We start from the raw sequence: 14,896 nt of genomic DNA on the forward strand, positions 1-14,896 counted from the left end.
GCCCGTTGATCTGAACGAAGTTAATTCCCCCACTGCAAACAACCGTTCATCATCTACATATTTGTAATGCAATTTTCAAATAAACGCCCCAAGAAATGGGATGCAACCACGATGGGGCAAGGTAGGTGGGTGGGGTGCTGTGTACGACTGGTATTGTGATTTGCATGCACATTCCGTCATCGCGCAACATAAAAACGAACGGGCGGTTAGATGTTACGCTGAGCGAAACTAGACAATCGAGAAAAAAAGGGTATAACTGCCTCATGACGCCTGTATGTGTTGGTGGACGGACGTGCGGGGGGACGGATCTCGCGGATGATTGGGTTAGCTGATGGGCGAAAGGAGGATAACATTCAATTAACATAATCACCCACTTCCTCCGGGTGAGGGTGGGGTGGCATGATTTCATCCCGTTTGTGCCAACGGGTTACTGCAAACGATTGCAGAATGAGGATGTCGCCCTAAAGTGGGGAGGGAGGGACGGTGCGAGAGGAAAGGAGGTCAGCTTGGCGCGCACCTATATGATGGTACTCATTTATGTACGCCTATTTTAATCACCGAAATACATCTAAGACGCACGGACGCACTTTCCGCGATCGTTCGTGTGCCGGCTTTGATCGACGATAATCACGATCGGTACAACATCCGGAGCGATATGGAGTGTAACAATGAATTAATCGTAATAATTTAGACAGAAACCGATTTAATGAGATATGTTTAGCGCCAGTGAGATTAATGTTCCCTTTTTCTATTTTTTTCTTTCAGGTTTAAAATGTAGTTGCGTCCAACGGTGCAGGGACATGTAGAGAGTGAATCGCTAGTAGAGATCATCATCATCATCATCTTCTTCTTGTTTGCTGGTGGATTAAAGCATACTGGAAAATAGCAAAAACGTAAGCCATCGTACAGATTGCGCTTTAAAATTGCGTTTGGAGAAAGCTTCTTCCCTCCCCGGGTAACGAGCGCCCGCGCGCGCGCGTGTGTGTGTGTGGAGGCTCCATTAGGGCTCCAAGGCGCGGTGGTACACGCACGCACGCACGTCCGTTAAGTTGGGAGAAATTTATTAATTAGTTTCGCAGCGAATAGTAAAGAAACTGCAACATGCCGCTACCGAAGCGCCTGGTGCAACCGGTCTTCGTCGCACGGTCGGTGTACGTGCGCGAGGAGCTTCCGGCCGAGCTGGAGACGGTCACCAACACCACGCTGACCAATATCGTCCGTCAACTGTCGTCGCTGTCGAAACATGCGGAGGATTTGTTCGGCGAGTTGGCACGGGACGCGGGAGGGCTGGCTGAGCGGGCCAATTCGCTGCAGGCCCGTATCGACCGGCTCGCGATTAAGGTAACGCAGCTCGATAGCACCGTCGAGGAGGTGTCCCTGCAGGACATTCAGCTGAAGAAGGCGTTCAAAAGTGCCACCATGTTCGACCAGCAGATCTTCTCCCGAGCAACGATGCCGTCGGCGATGCTGGAGGTTTATAAGGTAAAGTCGATCGAAGTGGGTGATTCGAATTCAATTCCGATGCTAATGAATGTTTTTTTCCCGTTTGTAGGCTTGCGATAAACCACCTCCATTGGATAAACTGAACTGTTACCGGGACGATGGAAAGGATGGACTGAAGTTCTACACGGATCCGAACTACTTCTTCGAGCTGTGGCGGCAGGAGATGCTGAAGGACACCGAGCGTGTGATGCACGATCGTGGAAAGAAGGTGCACAAACCGCGCGCCGACGGTGGTGCGGATGGTGGTGGCGGCCGGCAGAAAAAGCGCCCTCGAGCACCGCATAATACGCGCGAAAAGCAGCGTCAGCGTGCGATCGGCCACGGCGAGACGTTGATGCCAAATAACGTTATCTATCGCACACCGAATGCGATCCCCGGCTCGAACGAGGAAGCCATCTACAACAGTGCGATGGCGGCCGCCGGTGGCAGCATGATCTACGATTCACGGTCCTCGTCGGCCATGGGAGGCAGCAGCGGCGCGGCACGGCCAAACTCGATCGAGCTGCGACGAAGCTACCAGCAACCGAACAGTGGAGAAATGGTCGATGGAAGTGGCGTCGGTTATGCGCCTCCCTCGCCGGGCGGCGGTGGCTACCATCAACAGCAGATGCCCCCTCACCTGCAAAACCAAATGGTATCGAATCAGCATCCGAACAGCATCTACCAACAGCAGCAACAACCGATCTATACCGACCAGTATGGCAACCCATCGCTGTACGGTTCCAGCTTGAACCAGAATTCGCAGGAAAGTCTCTACGCGCCGGGCACTCCGTCACGATCGAAATCGCGCCCTTCGCAACCACCACCCGCTCCGCCTTCGTCCGGTAGTGGTGGAGGTACGCCGAACGCTTCGAACGCTAACACACCCACGCGCAGCCGTAGCCTCTCGACCGGACGGGACAACTTGCCACCACCGCCACCGATCCCCGAGGGTCTTCAGTCACCCCCGCACACGATGGCCAACGGGGGCACCAGTGTGGCCGCCAAGCTGCTCCTCAACCGGTCCGGCTCGCGATCGGGCTCTCCGCAGCTGGGCATGACTGGCGGACCGGGACAAGCGCAGCAACATCAGCAACATCAGCAGCAGCAAGTGGTCGTACAGTCGATGATGGACCAGAATCAACTGGCGCTCGCCCAGCTCAACCAGCAGATCAACAATCTGAACAATCTCAACATGCAGCTGAACCAGATGTCGATGAACGACCTGCCACCACCGCCGCCAATCCCGGAACAGGTAAGTTGTATAACTGCTGTGTGCCTCACTTGCAATGCCTCGTTGCAAATTGATTGGTCGTGAGACTCGTTGCTTTTCTCTTCTAATGAGAAAGCGTCGCATGATCGTTGCAGTCCAAGGGAAACTACCACAGTTCAATTTTTCTACAACTGGTTCCCTTTTCGTCAATTGATTGAGATGGAGAACACCGAAAGCGGTCCTCCAAAATATTCAATGTCCGGTGAGTCGAATTTGTTTCAGTGTCCGTTTACTTGCACGGATCCTGTTGTCTTTTCGTTTCACATTTATGTGTTTCGCTCTGCGGAATAAAAGAAAAGTGTCTGATGAAAGTTTGTAACCTCCCAAATGAAGTGTATCATTAGGAGCTTAACGATATGTGTGTGTGTGTATTTGGGTACCGGTTTCCTTCGACATAAACTCGGCAACAAAACATTGTTCGGGTCAATAACAATGCTGTCCTTTCCTATGGGAATTCACCCAGAGATCAGACAAGTCAACCCAATTAGGTTAAGAGATAATTATCCACAACGGGTCGATATATTTTGGGAGTGTTAATATGTCTGTTTCTGCGATATTAATTGTGGGTTTAACATTTACAAACAATTAGATTCACATTTCGTTGCTTACCTGTTATTAATGGTTTGAATGATTGAAAGATCAATTCACAACTTACCGTACTTTTCCACTAAACCGAATCATTTACACTAGAGTTCAAATAGTGGTTTTTAGATCGCTACACATTTTTCGTTTTTCTTAATCTCTAAAACGGTTGAATATATTTTTAGATATTTATATTTATTTCTAAAACGTATCCGTTTACGGATTCGAATTTCTATAAAAATTACGAACATGTCATATTTTTAAAAGAGCGGCCAAAAATACCGCTATAAAGCATTCGGGCAAGATTCCAAAGCAATATACTCTAGTGTTACACGTGAAGCAAAAAGGCAAATGTTTTATTGTTTTATTCTTTTAGTGCATCATCCAACATGGATGCACGTTTCATGCACTCATAAAGCTGACAAATTTGTGATTCTAATTTATTGTTTATCATTTCTCTTCGGCATAAAAAAAACAATATTAATATTGTACTTCTTCTATGCACTCGCAGCTGTCGCCCAAACAATCGCCACCAAATGTTGCACCGCCGCCACCTCCGCCACCTCCGCCAATGCTGGATGGTCCATTGAGCCCATCGAAGCCACCGCTGGCCAACGGTGATCTGTACAACATGCCGAAGATGCATCAGCTGAAGAAAATTCCACCTCAGGAGAAGATCACATACGACGATCCACGCAGTGATCTTATGAAAGCCATCCGTGACGGTAAGTGTGTGTGCCACGCACGGTGGCCAGCGAACGTCTCCACTTTACTAATTCAATTGATTGAATTGATTTTGTTGTGTTGTAGGTATCAAACTGCGCAAGGTGGAAAAACAGAACCACGAGGCGAAAGAGAACGATCGCAACAAGGGTCTGCACGATGTCGCCTCGATCCTGGCACGGCGCGTCGCCATCGAGCTGTCCGAATCGGAGTCATCCGAGAGCGACGACGACAGCGAGGGCTGGCAGGAAACGAACGAAACGTCCGCATGACATCCGGAGAGCGTGACCGCCGGCGGTGGTGGTAAGAAGAAATGAAAACACCTGTAGCTTCCCTTTCGCTAGGAAGGGAGCACGCCCCTCTTCCCAACCGGCAGAATTCCGCCGGCCACAATATTCATCGAGGTAAGGCAGAAGAAGAGGAAGATGAAGAAGTGTGTTTTGTTTTCTCGTCAAAAGAGTAGACCACAGCCAAACGAGCAACTTTTGATAAGGAACGCGAGGAGATATAGTGTACGTTATATGCATGTATGCATTTATGTCTATGAGCTCATGGGGGGTGTGTGTATCTGTGTTGTGGAAAACAACTCTCGTCTTCTTTTTCTTCTTCTTCTTGTTTCCCAGCCAGGAGCGTTCTACAAAAAAACGGGTTTTTCTTTTGCGTTCTATAGTTGGATATATTTATTTCGTGACGCTAAGTTAGATCCGGACAGCGTGGGGAAAAAATGGATGCGAACAAATCGCATTACGCTTTGGTAATGGGGTGATGTAGCCGGAATGACGAATCGAGATTATTATTAGTTGTGTATAAAACATGCTCAACGAAAAATAAAGCATAATGTTCAGTTTTGTTAGTTTCGTTTTCGTTTTGTACAAAGATTATTTTCACTATTTATAGGCAGAGAAAAATGAAGGAAGGGGGGGGGAATGATCATCCAACGTTACCGTCGAGACAGGATCATGATGATCGTACAGTAAAAGAGGTTCACTTGTTAAGACATTCTGTATAGATTACTTGTAATTCCTTTTATCTTTCCTATTTTGTAACGACTTATATAAAACACAGATATATTTTTTACCTTGTAGGAAAAGAAAGACGAAAAGTGCGGGTACAATGGCACTTCAAACGGCTGGCGTGTTGGCAAGCCAAATGTTGGCAGCATTTGCCTAAAGTCAAAAAGGTTCTTACGGAAATCAAAAATACACTGGAACATGAAACAAAACAAGTTGCATTAGCAAAACAAACAAAAAATCTTAACCACAAGCGTAGCACAGTACTAGTTGGAGTTGCAGTTTATATGAAAACTAGTAAAACCACTCACTCACAAATAAAATTTATATTCATAGCGTTACACCAATTATGTAGCCGTATATATGAGATATATAGTGCGAAACACGAATGCCAAAAGGACGAAAAAGGAAACACGTAGGAAGCGTTTTTGAAAATGTAGCGAACAAAATAACCACAGCAAATACATGATGAAAAGTGTGTGTATGCATCACACTCTCAAATGCAACATCCATTTTCAGATAAGGGTTCGTAGAATTTTCATACAGCGAAGCAACTTTAACATGTGTATTGCAATGCATTTAAATTCATTGGTCAACTTTCGATGCCTAAAACAGCGGCTAGTGATTTTGAAGATATTTTGATAGATTGTTGCTTTCAAAAAAAAAAAATAATAATAATAAATACGCAAGGCAAACTATTCGTATCATTTACGTAAAGATGTTTTTCGTACCATGATCTGTTTAGTGGCTGTAAACAAGTACGTCATATTTTCAAGCTATTTCGAATCACACAAAATAGCTATTGATTTACCCTGAAAATATGGGTCGATTGAATCCTATCTATTCTCAACACACAACGATGCTACGCTTGTTTAGATTGAAACATACTATTTTGTTTGCGATAAAACAGTTAAGAGAAAATTTAGGCACACACATAATGGTTTGAAAGTGAGAACAAAAAAAGACATTAATAATTAGAATAACCAATGGAATGAAACATTTAAAAAAGCATGAAGCAAATAAGCATACTCGAGCCCAGCCCTTGGTAGACGTTGAAGTAACAGATGAGATAGTAACGAAATGAAAAAAAAACTGTTGCAAAAATTATATCGCTCAAAATTGCGCCAATTAGATTATTCAAAGATGAAAAACAAACAATTTGGTATGGTGTAGTGCTTTACGTAGTCTTATCGCCCTTCTGCGTGCTCTACGTCGCAAATAACTCTCTTACTCTCACCCGGTGGGAAAAGTTTGGCTTTAATAAATTTGACAAATATTTCGCTCTTTCGCAGGCTTTTTAAAATTCTATTTTGTTTGCTACAACATTGCTTACCTTTTGCTATTTATCGACCGACTTTTTAACCTATCACAAGCTTGCTCTTCTTGTACCAGTGTCTAGGATAAACTACTTTACAATGTACAACTTTTGTTTCTATGTCCCCCCTAGCTAAGCTGATAAGCATTTTTAAGCTTATCATAAACGATAGCAAATATCATGTAGTGATTACTGTCGAACCCCTTTCTTCATCCAACAGCACTAGCAAATTTAAATTAGTATGGCAAAATTTTGTTGCATTCCATGTGAAATGTGCATTCGTTGCCATGGTGATTTGAGTTCATAAGTGCTAGTTTGAGCAGCAGAAAGCATTTGACTGTGTGCGTGAAACCTGCTATCGTTTAAAATGGGCTTTTCTCTGGCAAAACTAATGCTCATGTCAACACGTTGGGAGGAAAAGGTGAAAAGACATATTACGGCAAATGAAAATAAGAAATAGTAAACCAGTCTGTATTTTTCGCGATCATTTCCATGTCGAGCACGATATAACACGAAACGCATCAAGCTGAGCCGTTGTAGGGATGCATTTAAAAAATGCTAGACCTATGGCGGTTGATAATATAAAAAAGAGAAGAAACTAACATTACTAGGAACTTATAACTGTAACCACTTCTATTGCTGTCAATAAACAGAAACAACAACAACAAACCTATAGCCAAACAGTAAAACTATGGAACAGTCAACTGTAATAGTATAACATAAATATTAAACGATAATTAAATATAGATAGTTAACCAAGTAAGAGAAACAAACCAATTTCTTCCCTTGCTGAAGCTGAAATCAGCAGAAAAAGCACACAAACACACACACACACACACACACACACATTTGATAATATTCTACCGACGTGAAATATAAACAGCAAGCAAACCAACTAGGTAAGAGAATGTAAGAAACCACGGGCACACTTTTTGGGGGTGTTGAGGCGAGGAAAGGAACTAGGATTCGTTTTCGTGTTGTTTTGGTCAGGAGGATGGGTAGCTGTCGCGCATTTTGTACAGTTTGAACTGTAGCAAACAAGCCTTTGATATTAGGGAAACGACCGTAAGGGATATGATGGATTCTATTCTGGTCAAACGAAGTAACCAAAACATGGCCGTTCGGGCGGATTAAGAAACCACAAACTTGTTGAAGGATCGGAGGAAACAGTAGGTTGTTGTAGATATTCCACGCGTAATGCGATCCCGCAGTGATGGATGGGACTTCTCCGGGAAGCTTACAAAATTCCACTAATGGAGATTTTCATGAAAACGAAGAAATGCAAGTAAGCAGCGTTTGTAGAAGAATGGCTGAACGGCTAGTCGGAAGATTTTTCTTTTACTTCCGAATGGAGCAAATTTATTTCTCTTCACCTATTCATATGCGTTAGTTTACTTTCCTCACAACATAGGAGAAAGGTATGATTATTTTATAATAATGCTATGTAAAGAAGTAAAGATCAAAAAGAGCTCGTTTTTGTGTATAATTGCCGTCAGATTTTTTCCGTTGTAACATTTAAATATTCCCTATCTATCCCCGTGCTTTCCTCAGATCCAAACTGTACATTTGCACTATGTTAAGTTCTTTAAGCGTTACGTAAAACGACTTTAAGTAAAACCCGATCCGGGACGAATGGAGAATGGAATAGGTTACATTTAATAGAAGAAAAAGAAGAAAAAACCCAATGGTGATCATATAGGAAATCACTTTGAGGTGGAAAAACAATGAACCGAAGTCGATGTGACAGTGGAAATTGCAAATAAATAACATTAATAGTTGGTCAAACAGAATAACAAAAATAAAAACCACACAACTGATCATGATTATTAGACTACTAATATCGAGGAAATAAAGTGAAACTTGCAGAAAAAAATACTTCCCATCAAGGTCTTTATCATTTTGCTTCAGACAGAAAAAGCGGTCGGAAGTTTTGATATCTTTTTGTGTGTAATTTTTACAGGCTGTCTCGAGAAAATAGACACATCGCGTCGTCGTGTGTTGGTCCTTGAGAACCTCAATTATCACACCTATCGGTATAATAGATCAAAACCCGAGTTGCAGATGAAAGACAATTGTAGTCTTAAAAAACTTGAACTTCTAGTATGCTGTTCCTTCACTTGAATACTTATTCTTTCGGTTCTTTACTAGTTCTTATGTTATGCTACAACCGCTTAGCGAAATTCCTTCTAAATTCTGTGTATCTTCAATACACTCCTAACATACAATTTAACCCATTTATTTACAATTTTCTTGTTTCTTTGTTTCCCAAATTTTGCATCTTGGATGTTTTTCTTGAAATGTTTTTTTTTAACCTCGTTTGAAATGAAGCCTTTGTTTTCCCACTCCACATTTCTCTTGTTATGTGACGTTTGGTTTTGTCAAATCGAAGGTGATGTACCCAAAATCATTGTCCTTATTCTATGTATGCAACTGAGAGGAGAGGGATGATCATATACGCCATCAATTTGCCTAAACTGCGAAAAGATGTTTTCCAGCTTATCCAGAGTTAACTGTTTTGGGCCCCTAGCTTTTTTCTTTTTTCCATAAGTGGAAACACATTCTCTTGGAATGTTATTGATGGTTTTACATGGCTCGCAAATCAGGCTTTTGACTATTAAAATTTTTCGATTAAATTCAAAATGTATTGTTTGAGCTAAATTTAAATTTTAAATATTTTGAAATAAAAAATTTAACGATGAATGCATTGCATGTTTTTGGCGCTTTGAACCTATATCTGCTTGGGGCCCCTAGAACATTTGATCCGCCTCTGCATGTACGTTTCGTTCCCGATAAGATGGACCTCGCACCCATTGAAGGGTTAAAAGGGCCAATTGGTGTGCACGCGCGGACAATGTTATATAGCGAATCTGGTGCAGCATCGGGAACGGAAGTGAAATTCCGCCGGACACGGAACGCAGCGCGTATGCATTGAGTAGGTCAGTGCATGGAACTACCGGGGGCGGGGGGAAGCTGGATGAAGGAGGAAGTAAGTGTGCTAAATATGATTTCTTATCAGTTCCGGCAGAATCTCGCGTGTGGCAGGAGCCGAGAACAACACGAAGGAGTAACCTCGCGATCTTGACACATGGAGCGGCGATTTCTGTCGTAAGCGTCATAGGGGGAAGAGATTAGCCTGTTTTGACGGGGACTAGACGGAACAAACAACGGCTAGCCCAGTTCGGTTCGTGCATACATTCACGGCCGAGCAACAAAACTGCGCAGCTTTCTGCAGAAACATCTCGAGATCGTGGTTCTCGTTTATGTTTTCGTTGCGCAGCACCAGTGGCCTAAGAAGAAAGTAAGCAAATCAACGGCTGAGGTGGTTGATTCCGTTGTTCCCCGCGAGTTACGCATTTGCACAATTATTGTTTACGTCGACGAAGTTGGTTTCCGGTTGTTTCTGCGTTTTATTCCGACCTATAATTGTTGACCAGGCATGACGACTTTGTGTGAGGGAATTTCCTACGGGTTGGGGGAATTCCATCTCTTATCCATCAAGCCCTCATTAATCCTTGACATCTTCGAACTATAACACAAGAAAATAATACACCAAACTGGTAAAACAAACTTTATTAATTATAAATAAAAAAAGATAATTTACTTGGCTCCAGAGAGGATCGAACTCACGACCTTCGCGTTATTAGCACGACGCTCTAACCAGCTGAGCTATGGAGCCGGTTGGGGTGGCCAGTGAAATAAAGCAATCGGTTGGGGTCAGATTTTTTTTTCCCTTTGTAGGGATTCTACATCACGAAATGCATGCGCAATTTTTTTTGTATTTTAGTACAGCTTATCTCTGCTATAAGCTTACTAACGTAAACCGTTCGATCGTTCGTGTTCGTCATGGTTGGGTTTTACCATGAAGATTGTTGGAGTTGTTAGTTATTTGTTACAGTTTGGTGCTTTACACGGTAAAGAGATTTGATAATTCTAGAAAGCAAACAAAACTAGGCTACATTAACCTTTGTGACTAACGGCTGGTAATGATTTTGTTTGCTTATCTCAAAGTTTTTTCAAAGTTGTTGTTAACATTTATTTAAGATAGTAAAATAAGATAAGAGATATAATTTAAGAGAGATAATTTAAGAGAATACAAATCTTCTTATTTACTCATTAAATTTTCCTGTATGCTACAAGTTCAAAAGGTTTTCTAGCTCTTATTCCCAGTGCATTTTCGCGCCATCGCCATCATCGATCACAAGTGGAGATCGTTCACGGTGGCGCACATGTATCGATTTCTAGGTGCAATACCTAGTCCCCATTAGTCCCGCTACCATGTGTGTATGATTTCAGCTTAAAGGGTTCGTCGTGCAATTGTTATCTTGGGTTCACCTCCCGGTCCATAATTATCGTCCCTCTCCGGTGGCCTTCGAAACGGGCCATTCTATGAAATTGCTACCGACTTAATTACATCTTCCCTCGTCCGGTCCAATCTCCTCACCGATCACTGGACGATCGATTACTTTTCACTTGTCGTCGTAGACCAGCACCTTACAAGGCACTCGTTCCTGTAGTTGACGTTCTAGACCGCGTAGATCGGAGATCGACGGGAGTAAAAGGAATTATCGTTCGGGGTGTCGTAAGTTTTCCGAAGGTTTTTGCTGAAAAGTTCAACCAGATGCATTATTTTTCTAGACAAAGTTCGTTAATCAGAGCTACAAAATGTATTGCGCATGCGTTGGATGACTCGCTATCTGTAAAAGGAATCCGCTGGAACTTCCCAGAAGACCGCTAATGGTGTTTCCAACATAAAAGTACGTCCCTATAAGCTTCCAGTGTCTTCCGGCAGTGTTTCTTTCCTCGAGCAAATACGCCATTGCATCGCAAGCGTCATTTTCGCCCTCCCGATTACCATAGAGGCTGCGAATGGTTGAAAAATGATGCTGCAAAACCGGCCTCGGCCAAGCACTATCAAACGAAGCATAATGATGATTTTATCTGCGATGCAAGTTGCATCATCATGATCGCCAGCGCCGGCCAACGAAGTCCACCACCCGGTTGTGAGTGCAATTTAGTTTCGCGGCGCATTGCTTAGCTATGCATGTTGGTCGCCGAGAGAATGGGCAAAGACCGATTCGGTCCAGTTCTGTCCGCGATCGTGGGCTCCGGGAAGATTGAGGCTTCAGCTGTCGCGGGGTGGTTGACAGGTTTTCGAGGAAGTATTTCATCAGCTACGGACAGAACCAGTTCAATCCGGTTGGGAAAGATTTAATTTTATGCTAGCAATTTGATTGATCTGTCGATGGAAGAGATCTTAAGCATAATTTATCGTCACATTTTTTCAAAGAACTTTGTCTTAAAATATGGTGTTCTTACTTATGTGAAGCTCATAAATACAGAAAAAGTGTTTGAGAAAAACCATTCAATAATCAATTAATTCTAAAAAAAATAATATGAATAGTTCATCCATAAAATGCCAACATTACTGGAAAATCTCATACACCAGCATGTTTAATACAAAATGAGTGTTAACCTTTTAAAAACGTTGAAGTTGAAAAACATTTTTTAAGCAAAATTTATGCTTTTAGTTTTTTTTAATATTTTGTGACATTAGGGTTAAAACTTTCTTTCCATCATCTATTCCATGCTCTTATCATTCAACGTAACGCATTATCACATCACGCAGCGCGTTGAACGAACTTACAGCTTGAGCTGATAATGCCGGGGTTGAAAACCGACGGCCTTGGCCACGCCAACAACCGCAAGAAGAAGAAGCGGAGAAAGAAAAATACGTTGCAGGGCGGCATACCTTTCCCTACCGCCGAATTGGAAAGGGTTGGTGAAGGGGACACAAAGTGATCTTTGACCGAAGGCTGCACCCGCCAACGGAGTGCACTTTTGCGCTGCACTTCGATCGGTCGTCAGTGCGTTCGGTGCAATTATGATTCCTTCCTTTCTTCCCGTTTTTTTTTTGTTTGCGATCGCTTATGCGCCGGACTTTGCTCTCCAGACGGTACGCTCCATCAGTAAAAGGGGGTTGGATTGATGGATGCGGCTTTCCACACAGCGGGTGGCGCCAACAGTTAGCGAAGAAGAAAAAGAAATGAACCGATCTCATCAGCAACCTAATCCACATTCGCATGGACCAATTGACGCTCCGCCTTTTCTAAGTAGGTAAAAGGAAACGAGGGAAAAAAGTCCCACTAACCAAGGGTTTGATTATGTCGTTAATGTGGTGTGTATTTTTTCCCCCTCGCACGCTCGTTTTTATTTCTATCATGCCATTGCGTCATCTAATGCGGAAACCGTATCACAAGGGGACGTAAGCCAATGGCGCCAGAAGTGGGGAAACGGGCAAAGAAAGTAAAAAAAAAACAAATACAAACACGCTCCCAAACCGGTGGAAAACTAACGAGCCGGGTATGAAAACTGCATGAAAATTCGCACGCACCCTCTCTTCTGGGGCTTCCTGCATTGGGGCTGCAGTTGGTGCAAATGTGCGAATGTTAAGTGCCATCTAATGGCACTTTCGAATGACCGGTGTATTTTTCCTTTCTCCTAATTCATGATGCCGTATTACCATCTCTCGAGATTGTTTAAGTTCCCCCTCATATAATTAACTTTATGAATGTTTGTTCTTAAATTAATGCTAGCATTTCTTCATTCAAAACTTTTATTTCAATACGTTGTTGATATGGTTGTCTGTAACGGACCAAAAATAATGTACAAATGAAATTATGTAAAACGTAAATAAAGTTGATTATTTATAATAATTTTTACCTACCTAAACATGAAGCTACTTTTTCTTCTTCTTCTTCTTGGCGTAACGACCTCTTGGTCATGCCTGCCCGTTAAGGGCTTACGAGACTTGTTTCCCTGTTGTACGTGGATAGTCAGTCCTCTCGTACAGGGGAGGGTCCGGTCTCGGTTGGGATTCGAACCCACGCCGTCGAGGTGGTGAGCCCCGGCGCTCATGGGCCGATGTTCTAACCGGCGCTACCGCTCGGCTGTCGCGGACCCTCTTCGCGAAAGCTACTTTTTATGAACAGCAAATAATAGAACAACTACCTATTTGCTATACCCAAAATGGTAAAAAAATATCGTCTAAGCAAAACATTAAAAAGGGAGTACTTTAAATAATTCATAGAAATAGCTCAATCTAATATTATCTAATCCTTGCTTTACTGATGTGCTTTACACATATTGATGAATCTGAGATCATTTTTAAAACACATTCAAACAAAGCTCCATCCCGTATTTATAAAGTTCACATTTGGTTCCAAATCATAGGCCACCATTAAAAGCAAAGAACACCAACTGACCGCTAATTTTTGGGCATGATCGATCGATCTGCAACAACATAACGACTTTCTCTGTGTCGATAGAAACAAATCAAACGCAAAACATAAACAAACTACAGTAAACAAACCAAACACTCTCACGCAAGCGGAGTGTCGCTGATAACATTGAAACACACATCATAACATAGAATTGCAATCACCAAGGAAGCAGGATAAGATGAACGGAAGGGCAGTGGGGAACAGTTGCGGGGCGTATGTTCCACAAATCCGCGGGTCGCCCGCAAAAGGAAACGAGTCCGGATAGGAAAGACAGCTTCTCCTCAGCTCCACCATTTCGATAACGAACACACGCTGAGACTGGGCGCGTGAGAAGATGGACAGGAGCGCGAGTGAGATGAATATCGCGAACAGTGGTGAGTACGCGGAAGCAGATCACTATAAGGCGAGAAGTTCGCGATTTTTCCACCACATTGCCCACCCAGGGCCGGGCTGGGGAGGGAAAAGTCCACCCAAGAGAGGCGGAGGAAAAAAGAAAGAGAGAGACTGTAGTGTGGTCGATTCGTGGGCACAAGAAAATCTCACCGCCAGCTCGCGATCCGTCATTGCATGATCGTTCGTCAGCGCGAAGGGACGTGTCCGTCCGATGGTCCGATGTGCTTAAGGCTTCAAACAGTGTGTTCAAACTAAAATACAACGGAAAACAATATACCGCTAAAGCTGAATCGTGAGTGTGTTTGAGTGTGTCCGATCAATTCCGTTCAGAGGACGGGTTAATTGTTTCCAACTCGCGTGCCGTGCGTGCGTTCCTTTCGTTTTCCTTTCGGTAGCTGAACGGCGAATTACGCCGGTCAGTGACGCTTCTCGTGACGGGAAAAACCGCACGGGTGTGTTTGGCTATTTCCTGCCAGTCGAGCTGTTTGTTGATTGGAGCATTTACAAACGCTTCCTTCATTGTAGATCATCGTTGACCTTGGGGAAAAATTCAAAGTCCACCGCACACACCAGTGTAGTTCGCGTCAATCGCCGCAAGTCGTGAATCAAGACTATCATTCGAATGAAAAATGATAGAGAAACGGTTAGCGATAAACGCTTTTCGTCCCCCGGGGGAAGTGCATCCTGCCCAATGACATTCAGTTATTTCCCACGTCTCGAGGCAACACGTGTCACTTGCATGTAACGCTGTTCTATTTCCGTTTAGAAGGGCTCGGAAAACACAAAAACCTTTCAGTTACTGGTGATTGGGATAGTGGAACGTGCAGTGAGGTGTCTT

General features: G+C 43.3%; 1 protein-coding gene and 1 non-coding gene across 2 annotated transcripts; one reads left to right on the forward strand and one right to left on the reverse strand.

Annotated features, from left to right (window-relative positions):
• The first annotated feature begins 791 nt into the window (after positions 1-791).
• On the forward strand, positions 792-4,912 carry LOC131282576 (actin-binding protein WASF3). Its single transcript, XM_058312081.1, has 4 exons — positions 792-1,482; positions 1,553-2,737; positions 3,849-4,062; positions 4,148-4,912. Exons 1-4 carry the CDS (start codon positions 1,102-1,104, stop codon positions 4,330-4,332), a joined length of 1,965 nt encoding a protein of 654 aa, XP_058168064.1. The 5' UTR covers positions 792-1,101; the 3' UTR covers positions 4,333-4,912.
• Positions 4,913-9,987: 5,075 nt separating this feature from the next.
• Trnai-aau (transfer RNA isoleucine (anticodon AAU)) lies at positions 9,988-10,061 on the reverse strand. Its single transcript has one exon. It is a non-coding gene; the product is annotated as a tRNA-Ile (tRNA).
• Between the last annotated feature and the right edge of the window lie 4,835 nt (positions 10,062-14,896).

The sequence above is a fragment of the Anopheles ziemanni genome, chromosome 2, assembly GCF_943734765.1.
Source record: "Anopheles ziemanni chromosome 2, idAnoZiCoDA_A2_x.2, whole genome shotgun sequence".
Lineage (NCBI taxonomy): Eukaryota > Metazoa > Arthropoda > Insecta > Diptera > Culicidae > Anopheles > Anopheles ziemanni.